Raw genomic sequence first — 25147 nt, 5'->3', positions numbered from 1 at the left:
GGTTCTCTCCCTCTGAGGCCTGCGTGCTCTTCACAGAGCGCCTCAGTGCAGATCATCAGTCACAGGGAGGCCCTGGAGGGGCTGCAGAGATGAATTAGCTCAAACCAGAGATCCTAGGAAAAGTGCTTTCCTAAGCTCCATGTGCATATGAGAAAACAGTGTAGCGGCATTAACCTTTTAGTTACTCTGACTCAGAGATGCAAAGAATGGCTTACCTGTTTTCTAGAATTGATCTAAAGTTTGTCTGGAGTTTCACCCTATCCCCTTAGTGTAAACTGAGGTGGGGGTGGCTGGGACAGTGGGTGATGACATCTACATTTGCCAACAAACAACATCACTCTCTCTTCCAACTTGAACAGTCTCTTTTGGATCATTGACCGATTTGAGGTTGGTCTCGCAGATCTCTTCCCTCTCTCTGTGTTCCTTCTCAGGATGGCCTTGACTCTGTGTGTGCAAGTTTGCATGCTGTTCTACAATGCTAAGTCTGGTCTTTGTGCTAAATTTCACCTGGACCTGTACTCTTTGGGTGCAAAATTGGTCCTATCCCACAGCTCCACTAGTCCACCAATTCTTTCAGTGGTTTCTGTCCCTTCACTGAGGCAGTCATGTGGGGATTTTCAGATCTTCTAGACCAGAAATGAACAAACTGTGACCCTTGGGTAAAAGTTTGTTTTTATAAATAAAGTTTTATTGGAACATAGCCAATCCTGCTTATTTACACACGGACTATGGCTGCCTTCATGCTACAAATACAGTACTGAGTAGTTAAGAAGGGAACTGGTCTACACCTCCAAAAATATTAACTATCTAGCTTTTTAGAGAAAAAGTTTGTTGCTCACTGCACTAGACCACCGCTGTCCAAAAGAACTTTCTGCTATGATAGAAACGTTTCCTATTTGCCTTTCAATACAGTAGCCACCAGTGACATATTGTTTTTGAGCACTAGACATGTGGCTCATGTGACTAAGGAACCAAATTTAAAATTTCACTTAATGTGAATAAATTTAAAATTTGTAACACATTTATAACAACAACATCATACTCAACAGTGAAAAACTGAAAGCTTTCCCTCTAAGATCAGGAACAAGACAAGGATGCCCACTCTTACATTTTTATTCAAAATTGTTCTGGCCAAAAAGCACAAGAAAAGATGCTCAACATCACTAATTATTAGAGATTTATAATTCTCTAATCTACACTACAATGAGGTACCACCTCACACTGGATCAGATGGCCATCATCAAAATGTCTACAAATAATAAATGCTGGAGAGGGTGTGGAGAAAAAGGAAATCTCCTACACTACTGGTGGGAATTTAACTAATGCAGCCACTATGAGAACAGCATGGAGATTCTTTAAAAAACCCAACATAGAGCTTCCATATGATCCAGAAGGGCTTCCGTGGTGGCTCAGCTGGTAAAGAATCCACCTGTAATGTGGGAGACCTGGGTTCAATCACTGGGTTGGGAAGAGTCCCCTGGAGAAGGGAACGGCTACCCACTCCAGTATTCTGGCCTTGAGAATTCCATGGACTGTATAGTCCATGGGGTCACAAAGAGTTGGACATGACTGAGCGACTTTCACTTTCACATGATCCAGGAATCCACTCCTGGGTACATATCCAGAAACAATTAAAACTCTAATTTGAAAAGATACATGCACTCCAATGTTCATATCAGTGCTAATGACAATAGTCAAGACATGGAAACAACCCAAATATCTATCAACAGATGATTTGCTTAAGAAAATATGGTATGTACACACACACACAATGGAATTTTACTCAGCCATGAAAAAGAATAAAATAATGCATTTGCAGCCATGATTTGCTTAAGAAAATATGATATGTACATATACATATATATACACAAACACATATATGTACACAATGGAATATTACTCAGCCATGAAAAAGAATAAAATAATGCCATTTGCAGCCACATAGATAGACCTAGAGATTATCCTACTAAATGAAGTAAGTCAGACAGAGAAAGACAAATATCATGTGATATCTCTTTTTGTGGAATCCAAAAAAATGATGCAAATGAACTTATTTATAAAACAGAAGTAGACTCACAGACGTAGAAAGCAGATTTATGGTTACCAAGGGGGAAGGGGTAAAAGGATAAATCGGGAATTTGGGATTAACAGATATACATTATTATATATAAAATAGATAAAAGCAAAGACCTACTGTATAGCACATGGAACTATATTCAGTATCCTGTAATAACCTATAAAGAAAAAGAATCTGAAAAAATATCTGTATTAAAACTGAATCACTTTGCTGTACACCTGAAACATTGTAAATCAACTATACTTCAACTTTAAAAAGGATAAATAAGTTAGGGAAAAAATACAGTTTAACTACCTTCTGTGTCTAGTAGCTATCATATTGGACAGGGCAGCCATAGATACCCTGAATAGGCCTCTGGGAGCCATTCTGAATCCCTCGGGATCTTCTCTGGCCCCTTCCCTGGGCGTCTACATTATCACTCTGGAAACATGTGTTCATATTCAAGGTTTTTAACTACAGGTATGCAACTTTCCAGAGAAGGCAATGGCAACCCACTACAGTACTCTTGCCTGGGAAATCCCATGGATAGAGGAGCCTGGTAGGCTACAGTCCATGGGATCACGAAGCGTCAGACATGACTGAGCGACTTCACTTTCACTTTTCACTTTCATGCACTGGAGAAGGAAATGGCAACCCACTCCTGTGTTCTTGCCTGGAGAATCCCAGGGACGGGAGCCTGATGGGCTGCTGTTTATGGGGTCGCCCAGAGTCGGACACTACTGACGCGACTTAGCAGTAGCAGCAGCAGCAGCGTGCAACTTTCCTCAGGCAGGGAAGAGGAAGATGCTATTAGTCCCTGATGATCCAGACTCTTCCATATCTATGAAATGTTTACTATCCAGCACCACCCACCAGTGTCCCAGGTTCTGACCAAGGGATGGGCTGCAAAGAGTTAACTCTGGAATATTCTTCTGTAGTCTACTGGGTTAGGGATGGCATTGTTCCCTCCTTCCTCCTGTGGCTGGGGCTTCTTTTACAAGATGCTGTATCCTCCTCCTCCCTGAGATCACATCCATTCTTTTCCCTTTCCAGGACAGAAAACAGCTTAACCACAAAGGAAAGCTATCGTACCAGCATTCCGATACATGTCCTTCATAGAACGGCTGCATTAACTTGGTTTATATAAGATAGAAGCTGGACTATGCTCAGATTCAATGCACATTTGTTGAGTACCTAAAGTTTTAAGCCCTCAACCCACTGCTAGAAAGGACCCACTCTGCTTCTCTCCTTCTTCTCTCCCTCTCCTCAAGCTGACAAATACAGTTCCTCATTACCCCTTTGAATCTGCTTCAGTAGCTTTAGAAGAAATACTTGCAACATAAGCATGGCTTTTTCTTGAATAACTTACATTTTTCTAAACTATTACCTTTACATAGCATTTATAGCTGATATAGCACTTATCACCTGTCAAACTTGATTACCTAATTAACTAATTTCCTGTTTCCACATTCAGAATATAGGCTACGTAAGAGCAGAAATTCTTTGGTTCACTGCTGTAGTGTACAGAATTGTACCTGAGAGAAGGTAGGTGCTCAAATATTTCTGAGTAAACAAAAACGTGTGGATTATACCTCATAGGATGCCTTTGATGTTTAAAAACAAAATGCCTTCCACTTCAGTGGTGAAGATGGAGATGGAGCAGGCTAAAGAAGTTGAAGGCTGTAGAGAATCCCTCTTCACAGCCTTGGTGGGGATAGTGAGTGGCAGAAATTGTAAAAGAACATGGAATCTCACTTGCATCAACGGATTAAAAATCCACAACTTTGAGAAGTTAAATGATGACCCATTGTTGGTGGAGAAGAGATAGAAATTCATATGCCCTGCTTTCCAAATTTCAAGTGTTCATCCATTCTTTACTTGATTATAACTACAGTACTGTGCTGTGCTTAGTCACTGTCATGTCCGACTCTTGTGACCCTATGGACTGTAGCCCGCCAGGCTCCTCTGTCCATGGGGACTCTCCAGGCAAGAATCCTGGAGTGGGTTGCCATGCCCTTCTCCAGCAGATCTTCCCCACGTAGGGGTCGAACCCAGGTCTCCCACATTGCCAGTGGATTCTTTACCATCTGAGCCATGAGGTAAGCCCAAAAATACTGGAGTGGGTAGCCTATCCCTTCTTCAGGGGATCTTCCTGACCCAGGAATCAAACTGGAGTCTCTTGCATTGCAGGCAGGTTCTTTACCAGCTGAGTTACCAGAGAAGCCATAAAAATACTGAACTTGAAATTAATTTCTGAAACTCACTTATTTACCTAAAATTTCAAGTTATCAACTTCTGGAGGTGTCTTTATTCTTTTAGTAAAAAAAATTAGGTTGTGGGGATTACTTTAGTTTTTGTTTGAAATGAACTGGAATCTTTTCTTAATTATGTTTTGCCTTAGCATCTTTCAGCTGCAAAATATATTCAACTAGTTAAAAAATAAAGGGCTACTTGCAAATAAACTTTCTGAAGATTTATTTCAAATGAAATAATGTATAGAAAAGTATGTCATAAACATGAAGTATTCTGCGTTAGTAAGCCTTTGCTACAATATTGTCTTTATCAGCAATCCTGAAAAAAACTTTGCAATAAAGTTTTCTTTCTCACCTTACAAAGAGTGTAAGATTATGTAAGATTTTAGAAATCATCTAACATTTAGTTCCTTAATGAAAATAGCATAGATTTCCCATTCTGTTGAAGTGATAGGAATCTCTACAACCTCATCAGATAAAAAGTGATGGCTTTGAAAATGCAGGAGAAGGGTTAAAGTGGGAATCAATGAAATTGTTTTTGTAGTAGTAATTACAGATTGGGAAGTGCCGATTTGGTTTTAAGGGATTTTGAGTGGGAATTTACATGAGGGCAAACTTAATATCAGGGTCGTTAACCCAAGGAGAAACTAGTCTTTATAAGCTTGCTGCAGAGCATTATCTGAAGACATTTCTTCCAACAATCTCCTCATTTTATGTAAGTGAACAAAGTCTATGCAACACAAACAGCCCAAATCTAGTACAAGTGTTTGAGACAAATCCACATTTACGTTTATTTCTTGTCCTTGACAAACATCTCCTCATTCCCTTTTCTCCCCAGTCCTTGACAACTACCATCCTGCTTTCTGCTTCTATGAGCTTGACTATTTTAGATTCTGCCTGTCAGTGAGATCATGTACTATTTGTCTTCTGTGCTTGGCTTATTTTACTTAACATAATGTCTTTAAGGTTCATCCATGTTGACACAAATGGCAGGATTTTTTTCTTTTTTAGGACAGAATAATATTCCATTGCATGTGTATACTACATTTTCTTCATCTGTTACTGAACATTTATATTGTTTCCATATCTTGTTAATAATGTTACAATGAGCTTGAGAGGGCAGATAGATATCTCTTCCAGATCCTGGTTTTATTTCCTTTGGCTATATACCCAGAATTCCACTTATATTTTAAGAAAAGGGATTGAAGAAAAGGCTTTTCCCAAATTTTCATCATTATTTGCCACTTTTTCTGCTCTCCAGTGATGAGTGTGCCTCTAGCAGAGAAAGACCGAACGAGTAGAAATGAGCCAGTCATTGACAGAGGGGTGCACGACATGCTGCCTGGTTCATTGTTTCTTCACATCATTATCGTGGATAAATGGAAGGTTAGCTGCATCCAGAGAAATGTACCACAGGGATCACTTTCTTGTCTGTCAGGCACAGAGACATCCAGAACAATCACCATCTGTGTTTGAAGTCTGATTCTCTGGGGCAGAGCCTTGCTGAAGATAAAATACAGTCATGTAAACATGCCTGGTGTTAGCTCTCCTGGAAGCCCTCTTTCTGAGACTTCTTATTTAACTAGGGGATTTGGGTTCCAAGAACCACACCTCATTTCACATTTCTTTATTTTCATGTTCTATAATTTTTTTTAAAAGAGTGTGTTAAGATAATAAATGGTATTAAGATAACAACTGCCATCCTTTATGATGTGTTAATGAACCAGGTATTTAATATATATTTTCTCATTTTATCTTTCAGATACTCATTTATGGTAATTACTATTATTTCACTTTATAGGAAACAAACTAAAGTCGGGAGAGATTACCAACACGTCCAACAGTTCAGTCCACCATATTGCCTCTGTAGTTGCAATTTTTTTAGCCTACCATTTTGAAACAAAACAGCATCCCTATACTGCAATAGAATTGTGCTTACTGTTTCCTTCTGCTTCCAGAGCCAAGAGTATGGCTCTTCTCTGAATACAATGACTGTCCATTTATCCACACACTGATTATACTCAAGGACAATACATCATTTGATATACTGTTGGTCTATTTTTGTAAATTTTGATGTTTTCTTTTTTTAAGCATATTAAAGCCATAATTCTTTTTTTCTAGCTAGCTCAACTCAAGTAAAAACTTGCCAAACTTTGCAATTTTTTTCCTCTGCTTTGCATTAGAACTGTGAAACTCTTACCAAGATCCAAGCCTTTGCATTTTGTTCACCAAACTATGATCTCATCGGTGTGGGAATGAAAGAGTAATTAAGGCAAAGAAATAGAGGATTAGAACCAGGAGGAACATCTCTGGTACTTGTCCACTGCCCCTTCCTTCACCCCCAGAAAGGAGAAAGAGTAGGCTCTGTCTAAAAGAAAGGAGAGATGCCCAGCAACCTGGGTTATTTGTTAGAAAGCCACACATTGTAGCATTTTTAAAATATTCATTTAAAGGCATTTATTTTAAAATATTTTCAAATAAAAATTACTATTTAAAAATGTGGTATACCATGCCTGTGTCCTATTTTAAATGTTGATTTGCTGTATTGTTACATCTCAATTGAGTTAGAGAATAAGAATCAAGTATTGCTAGCAAAATATATACATAGACATATTCTCATAAAAGAAGTTACAGAATATAACAGAATTTTGTGAAATGCTGATATTGGTATCAAGTTTGATAAGCTTAGAAACTACTTATGACAATTCTTTAGTGTTAACTGAAATAGAGTCTACTTTTAGTGCTTAACAAAAAAATCAAGGCTATCAGCCAGGACATGAAAGCAACCTAAATGTCCATCAACAGAGAAATGGATAAAGAAGATGTGATATGTATGTGTGTGTGTGTGTGTGTGTGTGTGTGTATATATGTGTGTGTATATATATATAATGGAATATTACTCAGTCATAAAAAGAAATAATGCAATTTGCAACAACACAGATGGATCTAGAGATTGTCATACTGAGTAAGTCAGACAGAGAAGGGAAAATATCATATGATATCACTTATATATGGAATCTTAAAAAATGGTATGAATGTACTTATTACAAAACAGAAATTGAGTTACAGATGTAGAAAACAATCTTATGGGTATCAGAAGGAAAGGCAGGGGGTTAAATTGGGACATTGGGATTGATACATACACACTGCTACATATAAAATAGATTTGAGCACTGTACAGCCCAGGGAACTCTGCTCAGTACTCTGTAATGACCCACACGGGAAAAGAGTTTTAAAAAGAGTGGATATATGTATATGTATAGCTGATTCATTGTGCTGTATGCCTGAAACTAACATGACATTGTACATCAACTATATTCCAACAAAAATTAAACAACAGCAAGACATCGGCTATTAAAAAACACCAAAAACTTTTGTCCTGATCCATATTCTTTGTAACGAACCATGTTTTTCTTTTGCCCAAGTGCTGGGTCAGTTTTTTTAAAAAAAAATCTCTGTCTAATTTTTATGGCCAATTATCTGTATTTACTAAACAAAGCATGTGCATGTGCAGGCAACATGGAAAACCTCAGTGAACTAGATATCTTTCCTAAAGTAAACAAAAAGAAGTATTGTGCAAAAGTCAACACTGGGTGAACTTTAAGGAATAAAGCTAATCTTAAATTTCAGAAATGAAGAGTGCCATAAATCACACCAATGTTTTCTTAGGTTAGTCTCCCAAGATAATATAAAAAAAAATTGAAAATAAACAAATGGGACCTAATAAAACTTACAGACTTTTCCAAAGCAAAGGAAACCATAAACAAAATGGAAAGACAACCCATAGAATGGGAGAAAATATTTGCAAATGATGCAACCAACGAGGGCTTAAATTTCTAAAATATACAACCAGTGCATACAATTTAACAACAACAAAAACACAACCCAAGTGGAAAAATGGGCAGAAAAGTCAAAGACACATTTCTTCAAAATGAAATACTGGCGGCCAATAGGCACATGTAAAGATGCTCAACATCTAATTATTAGAGAAATGCAAATCAAAACAACAATGAGGATCACCTCACACCGGTCAGAATGGCCATCATTAAAAAGTCTACAAATAAAAAATGCTAGAGAGGGTATGGATAAAAGGGAACCCTCCTACACTGTTGGTGGGAATATAAGTTGGTTCAGCCACTGTGGAAAACAGTATAGAGGTTCCTCAGAAAAACTAAAAATATAATTACCGTATGATCCAGCAATCCTGTTCCTGGGCATATATCCAGAGAAAAGTTTAATTCAAAAAGATATATGCACCTCTACATTCATAGCAACACTATTCACAATAGCCAAGACATGCTGCTGCTGCTAAGTCGCTTCAGTCGTGTCTGACTCTGTGCGACCCCATAGTCGACAACCCACCAGGCTCCCGTCCCTAGGATTCTCCAGGCTAGAACACTGGAGTGGGTTGCCATTTCCTTCTCCAGTGCATGAAAGTGAAAAGTGAAAGTGAAGTCGTTCAGTTGTGTCCGACTCTTAGTGACCCCATGGGCTGCAGCCCACCAGGCTCCTCTGTCCATGGGATTTTCCAGGCAAGAGTACTGGAGTGGAGCCAAGACATGGAAACAATGTAAATGTCCATTGACAGGTGAATGGATAAAGAAGATGTGGTACATATATAAATAGAATATTACTGAGCAACAAAAAGAATAGAATCATGCCATTTACAGCAACAAGGATGCAACTAGAGATTGTTATACTAAGTGAAGTAAGTCAGATAGAGAAAGACAAGTACCATATGATATGGTACAGACAGAGAATCAGGGACATAGAGAATAGATTGGTGTTTGCCAAGGGGAAAGGGGTGGGAGAAGGTTGGATTGGGAGTTTGGAATTAGCAGTTGCAAATTGGTATTAATATACATAGAATGGAAAAAGAACAAGCTCCTACTGTATAGCATAGAAGCTATATTCATTATCCTCTGATAAACCATAATGGAAAAGAATATGAAAAAGAATATATATATATATATATATGTTTTATATGTGTATGTGTGTGTGTGTATAACTGAGCCACTTTTCTGTACAGTAGTAATTCATACAACATTGTAAAAAAATAAAAAATTTTTTAAAGTTAAAAAAAAAAAAAGAATGTCAGCTCACAAGCTGATGGCATTATAGCCCAGTGGGGATCAGCCTTGGAGCAGACCCTCACGCCAAGTTGCTGGGTTTACAGGACATACAGACATGGTCCTGGTCCTCAGGAGGTGGAACTTGGGCCTGAAATTCCTACATTAAGCTGGGACCTTGGAAATTCTGTACCTTCAGTGAAAGAGGATTAAATATTCAGATGACCAGTCTTAAAATGCAAAAGAAGCTTGTCTCTGACAGCAGATGTGGTTAGAAAAAGTTTCTAGTGAGAAACTGAAACAAAACATGATATGTGGTTGTAGACACAATTTATGCTAGCCATGTGGTGCTGAAATCAAGACAGGAATTTAATGTAAATCTGGTCCTGAGGATACCCCTGGAGCTCCTGGCAGAAGCAAATACAACACCACCACCTTGGGACATTTTCCTGAATCCATCTATACTGTGAAAAGTGAAAATGTTAGTTGTTCAGTCATGCCTAACTCTTTATGACCCGATGGACTGTAGCCTACTAGGCTCCTCGGTCCATGGGATTTTCCAGGAGAGGTTACTGGAGTGGTTTGCTGTTTCCTTCTCCAGAGGATCTTCCCAATCCAGGGATCAAACCCGGGTCTCCTGCATGGCAGGCAGGTTCTTTACTGACTGAGCTACCAGGGAACTGTACACACATAGACAAAACAATACGGAGTCAAAAATGAAAATTATAGATAAAAGAGGGAACAGTCCCTTAGGAGAGAAATCAGTGGACACAACAAACAGAAAAATGAGCACTGTAAGAACCTGACATAATTTAACAGTTTGAAGGAAGTTATAAAATGGTGCTATTTAAAATGACTAAGTGGAAAAATGATGGAGTAGAAATATATAGAAACAATAGGAAACAATTTACAAAGAATAGGCAAGTTTGAAAAAGTAACAATTAGCATATCCACAAATGAAAAAATATTCATCAGAAAAAAAGTCTCAGTGGATGGTATATCAGTTATCTATTGCCATAGTATGTTGCCTTGGACTCAAGAGGTATGAAAGTCTAAAAGTATTAGTTGCTCAGTTGTGTCCAACTCTATGCGACCCCATGGAGCCCACCAGGCTCCTCTGTCCATGAACTTATCCAGGCAAGAATACCGGAGTGGGTAGCCATTCCCTTCTCCAGTGGATCTTCCCGACCCAGGGATCAAAACTGGGTCTCCTGCATTGCAGGCGGATTCTTTACCTTCTGACCCACCAAGGAAGCTGAGAAGTATACAACAAGCATTTATTCCTTATGTGCCTGGAGTCAGCTGGGGCTGCTTAGGTGGCATTGTTGCCCTTGGCTGGGATTGCTCACTTATGAGGGGTCAGCTGGCTTGTGGCTGCTATAAGCTGGCCTCAGTTGGGGTGACAAGGGTGACTGGGCTCCGTTTTACATGTTTCTCTTCCTGCAGTAGACTACTGGGTATGTTCTTATGACAATGATAGAGCAAGGGCATAATAACTGACACATTGTCACTCCTGCTTCATTTTCTTGATCAAAACCATGACTCGACCAAGCCCTGAGTCAAGGTCAGGGCAGGGCATCTCACTTATGATGAGAGAGCATTGCATTGCACAGTCATGTGGAATAGGATATTTCAGGGAGATGTGAAGAATTGAGGACATTACTGCAATAGATTGCAGATGAGTGAAAGAGCTTGTTAAACACATCTGAATAGAGAATGAGTGAAAAAGGACAATCTGAAAAAAACTCTCAATTTATAGCAAGCAGAGAAGCAAAGAGATAGGATGCATGAAAAAGTTAAGACATTAGGAGTACAGACTGAGATGGCCTGTCATATATCTAATAAGAGTGCCAGAGAAGATAGTACATTTAAGGAAGAAATAGTGAGAATTTTCCTGAGTTTATAACAGACCTATTTTCTCATAATTTGAAAGCATGATGGGCTGAGAAGAACTTTATTTTCTTTTAAAGTCATACCTAAATGCACTAGTAAAACCTGAGAATGTGAAGTGAAAATTTCAAAGCCACAGGAAGAATAGACAGATTACTTACTAAAATACAACCATTTGCTGCTGCTGCTAAGTCGCTTCAGTCGTGTTCAACTCTGTGCGACCCCACAGACGGCAGCCCACCAGGCTCCCCTGTCCCTGGGATTCTCCAGGCAAGAACACTGGAGTGGGTTGCCATTCCCTTCTCCAATGTGTGAAAGTGAAGTCGCTCAGTCATAGTCTGACTCTTCACGACCCCATGGACTGTAGCCTACCAGGCTCCTCCATCCATGGGATTTTCCAGGCAAGAGTACTGGAGTGGGTTGCCAGTTCCTTCTCCAAAATACAACCAGTAAATGAAAGCAAACTTTTCATCAACAACAATAGATATCATAAGACAACAAACTAATATCCTACGGGGATTGAGGGAAAACAGCCATCAATATGGAATTCTATATGATACAAAAAAGTCACTACAAAATGAGGGCAAAATAAAAGGCTATGCTAAACAAATATTACATAATGTGCTTTAGAAAGAAAAAAAATAAATCCAGAGGGAAGGAATAAGATCAGAGAAGCAACAGTGATCATAGACAGTGCAGATGTGGATAAACAGGGCAGATGTGGATAATTTAAATTTTTATTAACTGATGATACCACTATAACCAAAATAATGACTATAGCTGAGGGAGGCTTGAAAACAGAGTAAATTAAGCTAATTCACAAGGAAAATGTGAAGGAGTAACTAGAGTTAAAGAATTCCAAGTTTCTTATGTTACTAGGAGAAGACTTGAGGTATTAATTAACTGTAAATTTTGTTAAGTCAAGTATGCTTGTTAAAATATAAGGGTAACTATTAGAAGGACAGAAATAGAATATATAACTTCAGAATCAACAGAGGAAAGTGGAGTCTACAGAGAACCTAATCATTCTATAGAAGGCAGGAAGTGAAAAGACGTGCTCTCTGTCTCTATATGTATAATTAGAAACACAAAATAAGGCAGCAAAAATGTAATCACACTGTAAATGTATTAAACTAAAAAATGCTTGGCCTCACTAATAGTCAGGGAAATGTAAAATGAAACAAAGATACAATTTTCACAATTCCATCACATTGTGAAAAGAATTAAACCGCTAATAACAGCAAATTTGTTGCCAAGAATATAGGAAAATAAGTTATCTTACACACTGTTGGCACAAGTGTAACTTGGTACTTTGTAAGGCAGTGTAATAATACCTAGTAAAATAGAATACATGCAAACATATATCCAGATGTTAGAGAAACTCTCATGTGCATACAGAAGGACATATACATAAGGATGTTAACAGGGAAAAACTGGAAGCAACCAAAAACTGTAAGGTAGAGGCAATCTATAAAAAGCAAGCAGTGAAGATTATATATAGTATTATGCTGTCTCTCTGTGTCACATACGTGTGTGTGTGCATGTGTGTGTGTATAACATACACATATATACCTTAAAGTATGTACTTATAAGTATATTATAGCTACATGAGCAGATTATATGTATATACCTTAAACCTGTCAATGCCATGTGGGTAAATAAAAACATACTTATAAGTAGAAGCTATAAAATGTGCCCTAGAAGGACATCCACCAACTTCAGGGTGGTGGTTACCTCTGGGGAGAAAGCAAAAGTTATCTAAGGATAAAGAAGGTGAAGAGGGCTTTAATAGTCTCTTTTTAAAAAAAATCTGTATTAAATATGGCAAAATGTTGGCAACTGTAAAATTTGTGGCAACTTCATAGTCATTTGTTATAGCTGCACATTTCTATATGTTTGAAAAATTTCATAATTAAAAATTTAAAGAATTCTGGCTAACATAAAATACTCAGAGAAACACCAGCAATCATCACAGCAGAGAATGAAATTCAAAGCCAAGGAGAAGTGTTCAAAGGAATCACATTTTTGGAAAGTCATGACATTCCTAAGGTGAGGCATTAACAGAAATTTAACTGTAATCACGATTATGTACTCTAGATTTCCTACTTCTTAGGCAAAAAATTAATGTTTAACCCAATGTATTGCACTTGGTAGTATTAGGAGAGCACCATAAACACACTGTTCTCTGTCCCTCAGCTAAATTCAAATTATAATCAGTCAGCTTTGACATTTCATGACTTTCTGGACCTGGAATTCACCACCTCCACAAAGTATTAGCATTATTTTCCCACCTGAGCCCTCTTGGGCCACAGCAGTAATAACCTTGGTTTTTTTTGTGAAAAGTTATAACTGAACCTTCCTTGCTTTCCAAGGAAAATAGCCCCCATCTCATTTCAGTGTGAGGTTTGTCAAACTCAGAGCTTTCTTCCAACTGTGAGTCTGTGAGTCTGATTTCCCAATATTCTTCATGTTACCACTTTCATCTGGTGCTGAGAATGAACATGGGCTTTAATCTCCAAGGCTCAAAGTGATTGGAATGACTAGGAGCCTCACAGCACTGTGCTTTTTTAATTCCCTTTGCAGGGACAGCTCAGGAGCAGACACAACTCTCTGCATGCAGGGTGTTGAACTGGACCTAGCTTTTGGGGTAAAATCATGGGAAGTAGTAAGCCTGAGATGAGTTAAACTGTAAAGTGTATTTGGGGCACATTTTAAAGGTCAATTTAAATTTTGTCAATGAGTTGATTTTTAAAATCAGCATTAGGACTGGGCTACCATCCTAATGGCAGTCACAGAGCACACACTTGCTATGGCTTGGTTACACCCTCTGCTCCCATAAATGCACGAAATAGACAACCCTTCCAACCAGGGTAAGATCCCAATCTTGTGTCACCTTTAAGACACATGACAAATTTCCTTCTCTTGTTGATACCATTCTCCGTGGATTATTGTCTTCATTAAGGGACACTAACATTTAAAAGGGTTTCCCTGGAGGCTCAGATGGTAAAGAATCTGCCTGCAATGTGGGAGACCATTTCTCACCACTTTGTAGTTGGACAGACCTAGGTGTGAATTCCAGTCTTGGATTACTAATTGTAGGATCTCAAGTACCTCATTTAACCTCTCTTTGCTTCAATTTCCTCATCTGAAAATTGGGGAAATAATAAGACTTATTTCAGAGGCTTGTTGTGAGGACTGAATGAGATAGTACAGAGTCTGCCCTGTCATAATGCTGAATTAATCACAATTGTTACCAACATTCTTCTTTCCATTAATTTTCCTTGTCCTTCAGATTTCCATTCTGAGTTGAGAGTGATTATTTTGAACTTAGAGAAAAGCATTTTCATTTTATTCTTGTCTGCTATTGATTAAAAATATCATGCTTTATTTTCAAGGAAAGAGATTTTCTTGAATTTTTGTTTGGCATTCTGTGTCTTACATTTCCTTTTCTCTAACATCATTAAGAACAGAAACATTTGAAAAATTGAAGTCAAGCATATTCAGCAGTCAAGTGGTTTCAGTCTTAAGGGTCACTGTTGATCAAGCCACTTGAGGTACTTCTGACCTTTGCTGACTTCGCAGAGTGGCTGTTAATTCACTGAGGCATTGGTGTTGGTGTTAAGATCAGTCACTGGGGAACAGGACATTTAAGCTTTATTACACTGTGGGAGTTGTATTTCCAGTAAGAAAGGCCAAGAAAGCAACCAGGGAAGTTGTAAGTTAAGTCCTTTCCATTTGCAGGTTGACAGGATAAGTCTGAGAATAAGTACCACTCTTTTATGTCTTTTAAGCAATGTCAGGCATGAACAAATATAGTTGGTACTTGATAGTCACTTGCTGAGTAATATGTAATGCCTCCCATGGGTAATCACCTCAAGACAGACTGTCATGGACTAATTGTGTCCCCCCAAATTCACATGTTGAAATCCTAAACTCCAAGGTGATGATATTAAGAATAACTAGTTCACAAGGGTGGAGCCCTCAGGAATGGGCTCAGTGCTCTTGTAAAAGTGACCTCAGAGAGCTCCTTGCTCCTTTTCTACTACACAAGGATATGGGGAGATGATGTAGTCTATACCAGGAAGCAGTCTCTTACCAGACACTGGATCTGCAGGTGCCCTGACCTTGGACTTCCCAGCCTCCAGAATTATGAGAAATAAATGTTTGTTTTTTAAACCAGCCAGTCTGTAGTATTTTGCTGTCTCAGCCTGAACAGACTAAGAAACAGACCCTATCAAGGATGGCTGACAATCATCAAGTCTTCCCCACCCCCCAAAAAAGTCCTAAAATTAAATGCCTATATAGCTTGAACTGTGTTCTTTTATTTATTATTTTCAATCTTTGCCCAAAGAAAAATTTGTGGCTATATATACTTTAAATATTAGAAAATACAATTCTGGAAGGAAAAGCAGATCAATGAAATTCTGTAAATCAAGAGAAATCATTTTCCTCAAGAGAAATTCAACTTTATAAAGAGTCCAGATGTCAGTGCTCTGTGAGTCCCGGAAAATCTGTCACTGTTTTGTATTTGTAATCTCATACACAATAACTGAACAAAAACCGAAGCACGGTAACTCTAGCATCTCCTGGGACTGAGACAGGCAGCTGCAGTTCTATGCTGTCATCCTCCCCATGGTCTCAGCATGGTTCAGCTTCCACTAGAGATCCCTGCCAGTGGCCCTGCTCGTGGCGAAGTCTTCTTCATCTGCTCCCCTTCTGTGTGACCCTGCCTAGAAGAGTCTCATCTAGCTCATACAGACAGAGTATAGCATTTTAACAGACTCATGGAGGGACAAGCACTCCAAAGAACAATACAACCCCTGTGGTGTTCCTGGCATTTGGGCTAGTAAGTCATTACTTATAATTATTACTTATAATATTGCTATATTATTACTTGTAATGCTACTTATTATATTACTTATAATGCTAATGGAGACAGCACTTTTGAGACATATTACTAAACTCTTTTTTTCCTTTCTGTGTACATGACCATTTTCATAGTCCATATTCCCACCCATCTGCTGGGGGGATGGGGATTCGAGTAGAGAATTCTACTATCTATTCTTTATCAGATTATTTCCTATTATTGTTTATTACAAGATATTGAATATAGTTCCCTGTGCAATACGGTAGGATCTTGTTGTTTACCTATGGAGTAGGGAATTCTGATGATTTGAATAGAAATTCTGAGTCCCTAGTCAGGCAATGTGAAAAAAAATGATTTGAAAAATGTTTATGTTTTGGGGGAAAGGTGGGGGAAAGAAAAATTGGGAGATTGAGATGGATATTAACATTCTATTATATGTAAAATAGATAACTAATAAAGACCTACTGTATAGCACAGGGAACTCTTCTCAATACTCTGTAATGATCTATATGGGAAAAGAGTTTAAAAAATTGTAGATGTATGTATGCTAGTGCTAAGTCAATTTCAGTCATATCTGACTCTTTGCAACCCCATGGACTGTAGCCCATCAGGCTCCTGTGTCCATGGGATTCTCCAGGCAAGAATACTGAAGTGGGTTGCCATTTCCTTCTTCAGGGGATCTTCCCAACCCAGGGATTAAACCCATATCTTTTATGTCTCCTGCATTGGCAGGTGGGTTTTTTGCTGCTAGAGCCACATGGGAAGCCCAAAGATGTATGTGTGTGTGAAAATGAAAGTGAAAGTCGCTCATTAGTGTCCAACTCTTGTGACCCCATGGACTATACAGTTTATGGAATTCTCCAGGCCAGAATACTAGAGTGGGTAGCCTTTTCCTTCTCCAGGGGATCTTCCCAACCTAGGGATCAAACCCAGGTCTACCACATTGCAGGCAGATTCCTTTTCTTTCTTTTTTATTTTATCTTTTAAATTTATTTTCAAATTGAAGGATAATTGCTTTATAGAATTTTGTTGTTTTCTGTTAAACCTCAACAAGAATGAGCCATAGGTATACATATATCCCCTCCCTTTTCAACCTCTCTCCCATCTCCTTCCCCATCCCACCCAGGCAGATTCTTTACCAGCTGAGCCAAAAGGGAAGCCCAGGAATATCAGACATATCCCTTCTCCAGTGGATCTTCCTGACCCAGGAATCTAACTGGGGTCTCCTGCATTGCAGGTGGATTCTTTACCAATTGAGCTATCAGTGTGTGTGTGTGTGTTTGTGTGTGTGTGTGTGTATGTGTGTGTATATATATATATATAACAAAAAATAAATTTAAAAATGTTTATATCTCTATTAGCATACTAAAAGCTAGGTCTGCTGAACTTGATTGGAGATTGCTAGAAGCCAGGGAGAATTCAGTACATAAGGGCATTTCACATCAGACAGGGAGAAACGGTATGAAGGGGACCTTATTTTCTAGTTATGAGAATGAGAAGGCAGGAGAAATGGGGTAAGGAGACCAGACAAGGGTCCTTGGTTCCCATCCACTCTTGTGGATAAAATTCAAGGAAAAGAGTACTATTAAATATCTAATTAGGCATAGGTCAGCCTGAGAACATTGGAGCAAGAGACCTGCATCTTTTGATCTCACCCAGGGGAAGATGTAAGGATGACCTGACAGGAGAATGTAGGATGTCTCTAGAAGAAGTTCTGTATTCAACCTGGGCCCATTTCCAATATGGGGTGAGTGAATTAGCAGCCACAGTAGAGACAGAAGAGTCAGGAGAAACAGCCAGACATAAGACTAGTGGCTCCCCAAGCCTAGGTCTGGCAGGTAGAGTCTCGAAACTTCCTGAGTCTTCTCTTGAAGAATGCAGAGGTTCTTGGATGTTGTTAGAAGCCAGGAGGCTGAACAGGAAGGATACAATGGAACAGGGCTTTGAGGCTGGCGTAGAGGCCACAGACTTCAGAGATGGGTGCATGATGTTCCACTAGTGCTAGATGGAATTAGCTGCATCTCAGTAGCCTCATTCAGGGACTCATAGACCAACCCAAATAGTCACAGATTCCTCAGAGCGACACAGTGGACGACACCTGACCTGCCACCTGCCAAATGGCAAGGAACTGAGCACATGGCTCCAGAGGCCCTCCTTTCCCTTACTGCCAAGAAATCAAGTAAATTCTCCCCACACACTCTATTCGGTAGATGTTATTTCAGATAGAAGAAGTGGGTAGAGGCAGGAGATTAGAGAGACTGAGTATGTGTATCAATCAGAGCAGGTCATCTGAATGAGACCATTTAACCAAAGACATGAAGCTGCTACTGACTGGCAAGTTTAAAGCCACCACCCTCTGCCCCAACTTCTAGAACAGTGGGTACTGTGAGAAAGACTGGGTGGCTAATAGATAATAAGGTACATTTTCTTCACACATATGTGTAAAAATATTAAGCTGCAGAACATCTATACAACAAAGGAAACAATTGTGTATTTTTAGATATCTCCTTTCTTCTAAAAAAGATTTGAGGCAATTAAAACCTATATATTGTAAAATAAACACTTAAGGGAAGAGCCAAAAATTTAGTAAGTTTTAAGAATAAAATGATGCAGATACACTTAACATATGTGTTACAATCTATAGAAAGATAGTGCGAGATGGGTGATACCTTGCATCTTCTCTATTCATGGAATGCCAATATGTTTGCGGAAGAAATCAGAAAAGCAAAAACTGTGCTAGTCACACCTGTATTGCCAGAACTTCCTAGACTTCTTGGAGCATAGTGTATGCTCAGTAAATATTTGCTGAATGAGTAAAAGAAAAAATACAGCAAGCATTAGCATCCAAATGGATAACAAGACATTTTTTGAACTCTCAAGTCATCGATAGTGGGCCAAATGATGGAGTTGCGGGGTGGGGGTTCTGGTATGGCAGGAAGAAGGGATACCCTGGGAGACCTGCACAGAAGTGGGAAAAAAGGAGGGAGTGGGTTTGGGGACTTAGCTGTGCTTTTCACCCTATCTCCCCCAAGCTGTGAGTTTGGTGCTGTTGTCTGTGTGTGTGTGATTGTTTCCTGGGCAGAGGTGCCTGCTGTAGTTTCAGGTGAATGGATATGACCTTCAGTGGTACCTTATGCAGCAGAGATTCAGGGCCAGCGCAGAACGAATTGTCTGGGAGGAAGGAACAAGGCACTCAGCTTGGCTTCTGGGAGGCAGGCCTAGCCCGGTGGGCCCTGGGGGCACCTTTGGTCTACAATTAGACTTTACATACGTATACTCATAGCTCACTGATTACCCAGAAAGAAAGAGAAGAACATGCTGTAACTTTAAACTGTATTTCATTAAACTTACATTGTGTGATGAATTAAGAATTGTTTTAACAACCCTGCAATATCTTGTCACTAGCACAATTTGACTATTGTTTATTAAAAGAGTTAAGATGCCAGTTCACTAAATGTCAACATTTAAAATACACTGCAATTAGTGTAAGTTTGTTTTTGGCTTTTCCTTATTTTTTAAAATATCAGAATCTCAAAAAGAAAAAGTCACCAAAGGCCTTGTCTGAGATATTCTGGTGCAAATAGTAAAACCACACAGTGCTACTGATGGTTCTCTCAATGTGATGCTTTTTCTGTCACCTCTATGCATTTCACACACTGTTCCCTGGGCCAGGAGCACAGACTTCTCATATTTACCCACTTCCACCCTCAGCACTATTTTTTTTGGGATTACATCTTTCTTCAAGACTCAACCCACGTATCACATCCTCCCAGAAGCTCCCACTTCTTCCATCTTGGGTTCAAGGCCTCTCTTTTCATAGCACTTGTCATATTTACCACTCATCTCTCTTCTCCACTAGAGCATAAATTCCTTTAGGAAAGACACCATCCATTTCACCCTTTTTGTGTTCTCAGAATTGGCACGGTGTCTGGCACTAGGTAGATGCCCAGCCCTTACAGCAAGGTTCTGGGAATTCCAAGTTTCTAATTATGTCCCTCCCCAGCATGAGAGGAGCACAGTTTTAGAGGGTGGGTAGGTGGCACTAGTGGCAAAGAAGCTGCCTGATAATGTAGGAGACAAAAGAGACGTGGGTTCCATCTCTGAGTCAGGAAGATCCCTGGAGGAGGGCATCGCAATCCACTCCAATATTCTCGCCTGGAGAATCCCTTGGAGAGAGGAGCCTGGCGGGCTGCAGTTCATAGGGTCGAAAAGAGTCAGACATGACTGAAGTGACTTAGCCTGAATGCATAATCCTAAGTTTATATGAGTAAATAGCACAGATTCAGCAGAAAGTATATCAACTGGGGAGAGACACGAATGCTACCCAGTTACACAGCAGGGCTCTGATTTCTTTTCTCCAACATTAGAGGTTTGGGGGCAAGATTAAAGCAGAGAAAATTTTTATCAGACTGAGAATAGGAGGTTGCTGGCACTGTGCAGGAAGACAGTTGGAAGTGAAATGCTTTGTCCCAGGCTAGGCACTGTGGAGAACGGACTTGGTGGAACTGATGCAGCCCCTGCTAATCTCAAAGCTGTGCTGAGTCATGGACTCTTCCTGGCACGTGGCCTCTGCTCACAAAACACCCAGTGATGGTGTGAGTTGGCATTGTGCATGCTTTCTAAACACGAAAACTTTTCCTGTTCTTGTTTAGATGACTGGCCTTTTGCAATACAGACAGTTTTAAAAAATTATCGAGGACCAATCTATCATAAGAAGGGCTTGAGTCTTAAGAAGATTGAAAACTAGGGAAAATAAGACAACTTAGAAGACATGAATTAGTACTCCACTTTCATAGACTGTACAAGACTGTTCTGCATTCCACCCAGATGATGACCACTTGTGTAATGTCCTGGAGAGTTGTTATATGGGGTCCATAAATCTTTGCTGGCATTACCTGGCACAGGCAGTGATGAAATCATTAGCTGACAGGCATAGAAAACAAACTTATGGTTGCCACAAAGGAAAGGATAAATTAGGGAAGGGATAAATTAGGAGTTTTGGATTAGCAGATACAAACTACCATATATAAAATAGATAAACAGCAAAGTCCTAATGTATAGCACAGAAAAATATTTTCAATATTTTAGAATAATCTATAAATCAAAAGAATATAAAAAGAATATATACATGTGTGTTTGTGTATAACAATCACTTTACTGTACACCAAGAACTAATACAACATTGTAAATAACTATAATTTTGAAAAAAGATCATTGGCTGACAGAATTTGCACTGGAAACCAACATGTCAACTGGCCTAATTAATTCACTGGAGTAATTAATTATATAGCATTTTTCTAATTAGTGAATGTTTTCACCTGTCAGAACCAGAGGTAAATGCCACACTGGAATTGGCGACGGTGGGTGGGGGGTGCGGGGTTCCTCCTCATTATACTCAACAGTAAATTGAGAGGAGCACAGAATACTAAACATAAGTGGGAAGGTCCCAGCAGTGGGAAGTGGGCATGCTGAGTCTCAACACTGTCAGGGGGCATTGGGAAAGAGCAGCAAGCAGACCACTTTGAGGTAGGTCATGAGGTCAGAGACATATGTGTTATTATAAACTACAATCAAGAACTACTGTTCCAAATTACAAGCAACATACATGTGCAGGCTTATTTTGCTTCAAAGTTTTCATTACCTTCAGTTTCCTTGGGGATTTTTGGATACCCAAAGTGACAAATGTATGTTTGGTGGTGGCAATGACAGAACTTAGGCTGCTACATCGGTTCCCTATTTACGGCCTTTCCTTTTCAATCAGTAAACTTTGCTAGCTGAGATGGACCAAAGGAAGCCAGTATGGAATTTGAGGAGTTTCCCACAAGGACTGTCACCAGGAAGAGGAGTATCTTCTAACATGCAGACTCCAATTAAGACACGGGCATTTGATACCTAACAAGGACATGTTGTATAGCACGTGGAACTCTACTCAATACTCTGTAATGATTTGTATGGGAAAAGAATTGAAATAAAAGTGGATATATGTATAACTGATTCACTTTGCTGTACAGCTGAACCCAACACAACATTGTAAATCAACTATACTCCAAAAAATTAAAAAAAAAAAAGATATGGGCATTTGATTCTCCGCTGTTATGCACATCCTTACAGAGAAATCCATGCACATTTTGGAATGCCTTGATCTGGTGCTGTTTGGGTATTTATGGACATTTGAAGCTCCAGTTTGCTTGAAAGTCATGAGACTAATATTCTTGGTGCTCTCACCAGCATAGAACTGCACCTGATTGCCACTGGGGCTGAGCCAAAGGTGAAACAGGATGATGAAGTTCCTCTAACGTCTTTTAGATTTTCTGTCTGTAGAAGTATAAAGTGATAAACAACAGCAAACATGGTGAATTCATGGATTTCTTGACAGAAATATGCTGTTTTCTGAAAATATTAGTCTTTATTTTGTTATTCTACCTGGGTTGATTTCTGACAGCTGCTTCATTGGATTTCACAGGCAGCCTTGGGTTTAGCTAAATAAAAAGTACCTGGAAACAGGTTTTGTTTAATTATCAGACCTTCTGTGTGAATTTGAATGGGCAAAGTTCAAATGAAGGGGTGTACTGAGGTCCTGAGTTTGTGTGTTTTTCTCACTTGTGATCACAAAGAATGAAAACAAGTTGATGAGAGGTAGGATGGGGTAAGAAAACCAAATGTTTGGGAACTGAAAGTTTTCACACGTACCGGATACATTTTGAGACAACCTGGTGGATTTGTTATGGAAATCAATGGAGGACTTGAAACCATATAGAGTTGTCTTAAAGTAAATAAGTCTGGGAAGACCCAGAGGAATCGGGTGGAGAGGGAGGTGGGAGGGGGGATTGGGATGGGGAATATGTGTAAATCTATGGCTGATTCATATCAATGTATGACAAAACCCACTGAAATGTTGTGAAGTAATTAGCCTCCAACTAATAAAAAAAAAAAAAAAAAAGTAAATAAGTCTGTGTGCTACCCCAGACCCATGCTGGACAAAGGCCAAATGTAAGGAGAGGGTGCACTGGTCAACAGTTAACAAATCAACCAACCTATCCTATTAAAGAGATAGGATGCCACACCTTCAAAGGGGGCCTATCTTCTTGGGGAAATGTTGCCCTGAGAGCTGGGGTATGGTATAAAAGGCTATGTCAGGGGTAATATTTTTGAATTGATAAGGGAGTTTAGAAAGCTAAGGGGAAAGTTCCATTAGCAGTTTCAGAAGAAAACAAGTTTAAAGGGAGAGTGGCATTCTAACATCATTCTACTGTGATTTGATCTGTAATTGAATAGCAAATTACAATATTTTTATTTTCTGTTAACAACTTAAGAGTGACTGTCTTCATATTACAGAGTATGGCTTCGATTTTACCTGCTTCCAATACATCCTTGAGATCTGACAGGAATACATATGTTGGGTGAGTAATTTTGACTTTTTTCTATTTACTTTGACAAGATGGAGGTTTTTTGGACTTTATATTAAGTGTTCAGAAGATGGATTTCTACAGTTATGTAAGTTTCTTAAGTTCAGAGATCACATAAGTGGAACACAATTCAGAATACAAAGGAAAAACAATGCCAATTTTCTTCTCAATGATATTTTCTTTCCTCAGTTCTTGGGAGAATTTAGCTCATCTTTAAGAAAGTGGGGCAATATGTCAATTACATCTCAATTAAAGAAAAAAGAAAGTGGGGACAAAACAAGTCACAAAAAAAAACATGGAAAAAGAACCAAACTGCCTGAATGAACAAATTCACAGTTCAGCCTGAAATTCAGTGTGGAGTTCAGTCTTTAATTCCAAGACTATATGCTGTATCTGAGATATAATTAAAGGGACCTCCTGGTATCTAAGGCAGATTTAACTGTGTTGCAGCATATTACAAAGTGATTTCATATGCTTTGTGATGGACTTTACATAGAATTCACTTTTAAAATACCATGTAGGTTATTCGTCTCAGAGGTAGACATAAATCTGTTGAAGCTGTCTGCAAATTTAGCTCCAATTCTTGCCCCAGGTTCACAGAACATAATAGAGCATTAATCTTCATGAAGCTTAAGGAATTTTTGCAAGTTCCCTCTGATTTGCTGAGAGTTGTGTAAAATGTCTGCTTAAAGCCTCCATCAGGTCAGCATTTTAGAAAATGCTACACTTACACATCCCAAACAGAAGTAGCCTTCCACTGTGTTCATTTCTCCAGGGAAGTCAAGGAGAAAGAAAAGGAAAAATTATGAAGATGGAGGCAATAGTAAAATGGAAAGACTTCTCAGCCAGTACTTTACTTTGGTTAACAATATTTAATACTGACCATGCCATGTAGCTTGTCATAGTGTGCTAAAAGACTTTATTCCCAACCCCATCTCTGGCTTATGTTTTAGCAAAAAAAAAAAAAAAAAGCAAAACAAGGTAGAGGAGAAGACAGTAAATGCAAGTCTATTTAATAAAAATTATATATCTTGGAAAAACTGAAGCAATTGTCTGATTCATATGGGATTGAATTTGGTATGATACCCCAAATTAATACTTTATTTGGTCATTTATAAGCACGATCATCTTAGAAATGCTTCTTGATGAACCCAATGTAATAAAAATCTTCTACAGACATCTCCCTGCCCTAATTTCTAGTCCAAGGGATCATTAGACAATGGGACATCAAGGAAAACTGAAGAATGAATTAAGAGGAGTATTATTATTAACTTGAAAGTATATAATTAATGGTTATGCCAGTTTGAGAATTTCTTCTTGAAGATAGGAGAGGTGGAGTAGATCAGTGATTTTAAAAATACAAAGTCCCAGATCTCCTTGACCAACTAAATCAGATTTTCAAGGAGCTGGGTCCAGGTATTACTACTTTTTAAAGCACCATGTATGATTCTGATATGTAGTTAGAGTTTGACTTACTGGAGTAGAGTAACTCTTTTACAGAGTAACGATTCAATTAATTCAATTCCCACTCATTCAACTGGGAATCCAAAAGAAAAATATCCAGATAGTGAAGCTGTTTTGGCAGAGTAAGAAAGGAAGCATAATAG

General features: G+C 38.9%; 1 protein-coding gene across 4 annotated transcripts in view; it reads left to right on the top strand.

Annotated features, from left to right (window-relative positions):
- UPP2 (uridine phosphorylase 2) overlaps window positions 1-25147 on the top strand; it is a 103638-nt gene that overhangs the window by 39488 nt on the left and 39003 nt on the right. For 3 of the 4 annotated variants that reach the window (XM_061135025.1, XM_061135026.1, XM_061135022.1), the window contains one exon: window positions 23470-23534. In XM_061135025.1, the coding sequence (XP_060991008.1) occupies window positions 23473-23534 (62 nt within the window). In that variant the 5' untranslated portion in view covers window positions 23470-23472. Of the gene's footprint in view, window positions 1-15952; window positions 16114-23469; window positions 23535-25147 lie in introns of those variants that run through there. The other variant, XM_061135023.1, reaches the window with a different exon arrangement.

Source organism: Dama dama, chromosome 33 (assembly GCF_033118175.1).
Source record: "Dama dama isolate Ldn47 chromosome 33, ASM3311817v1, whole genome shotgun sequence".
Lineage (NCBI taxonomy): Eukaryota > Metazoa > Chordata > Mammalia > Artiodactyla > Cervidae > Dama > Dama dama.
Note: the sequence above shows the minus strand (reverse complement) of the source record. Positions and strands in the feature narration are given on the sequence as shown.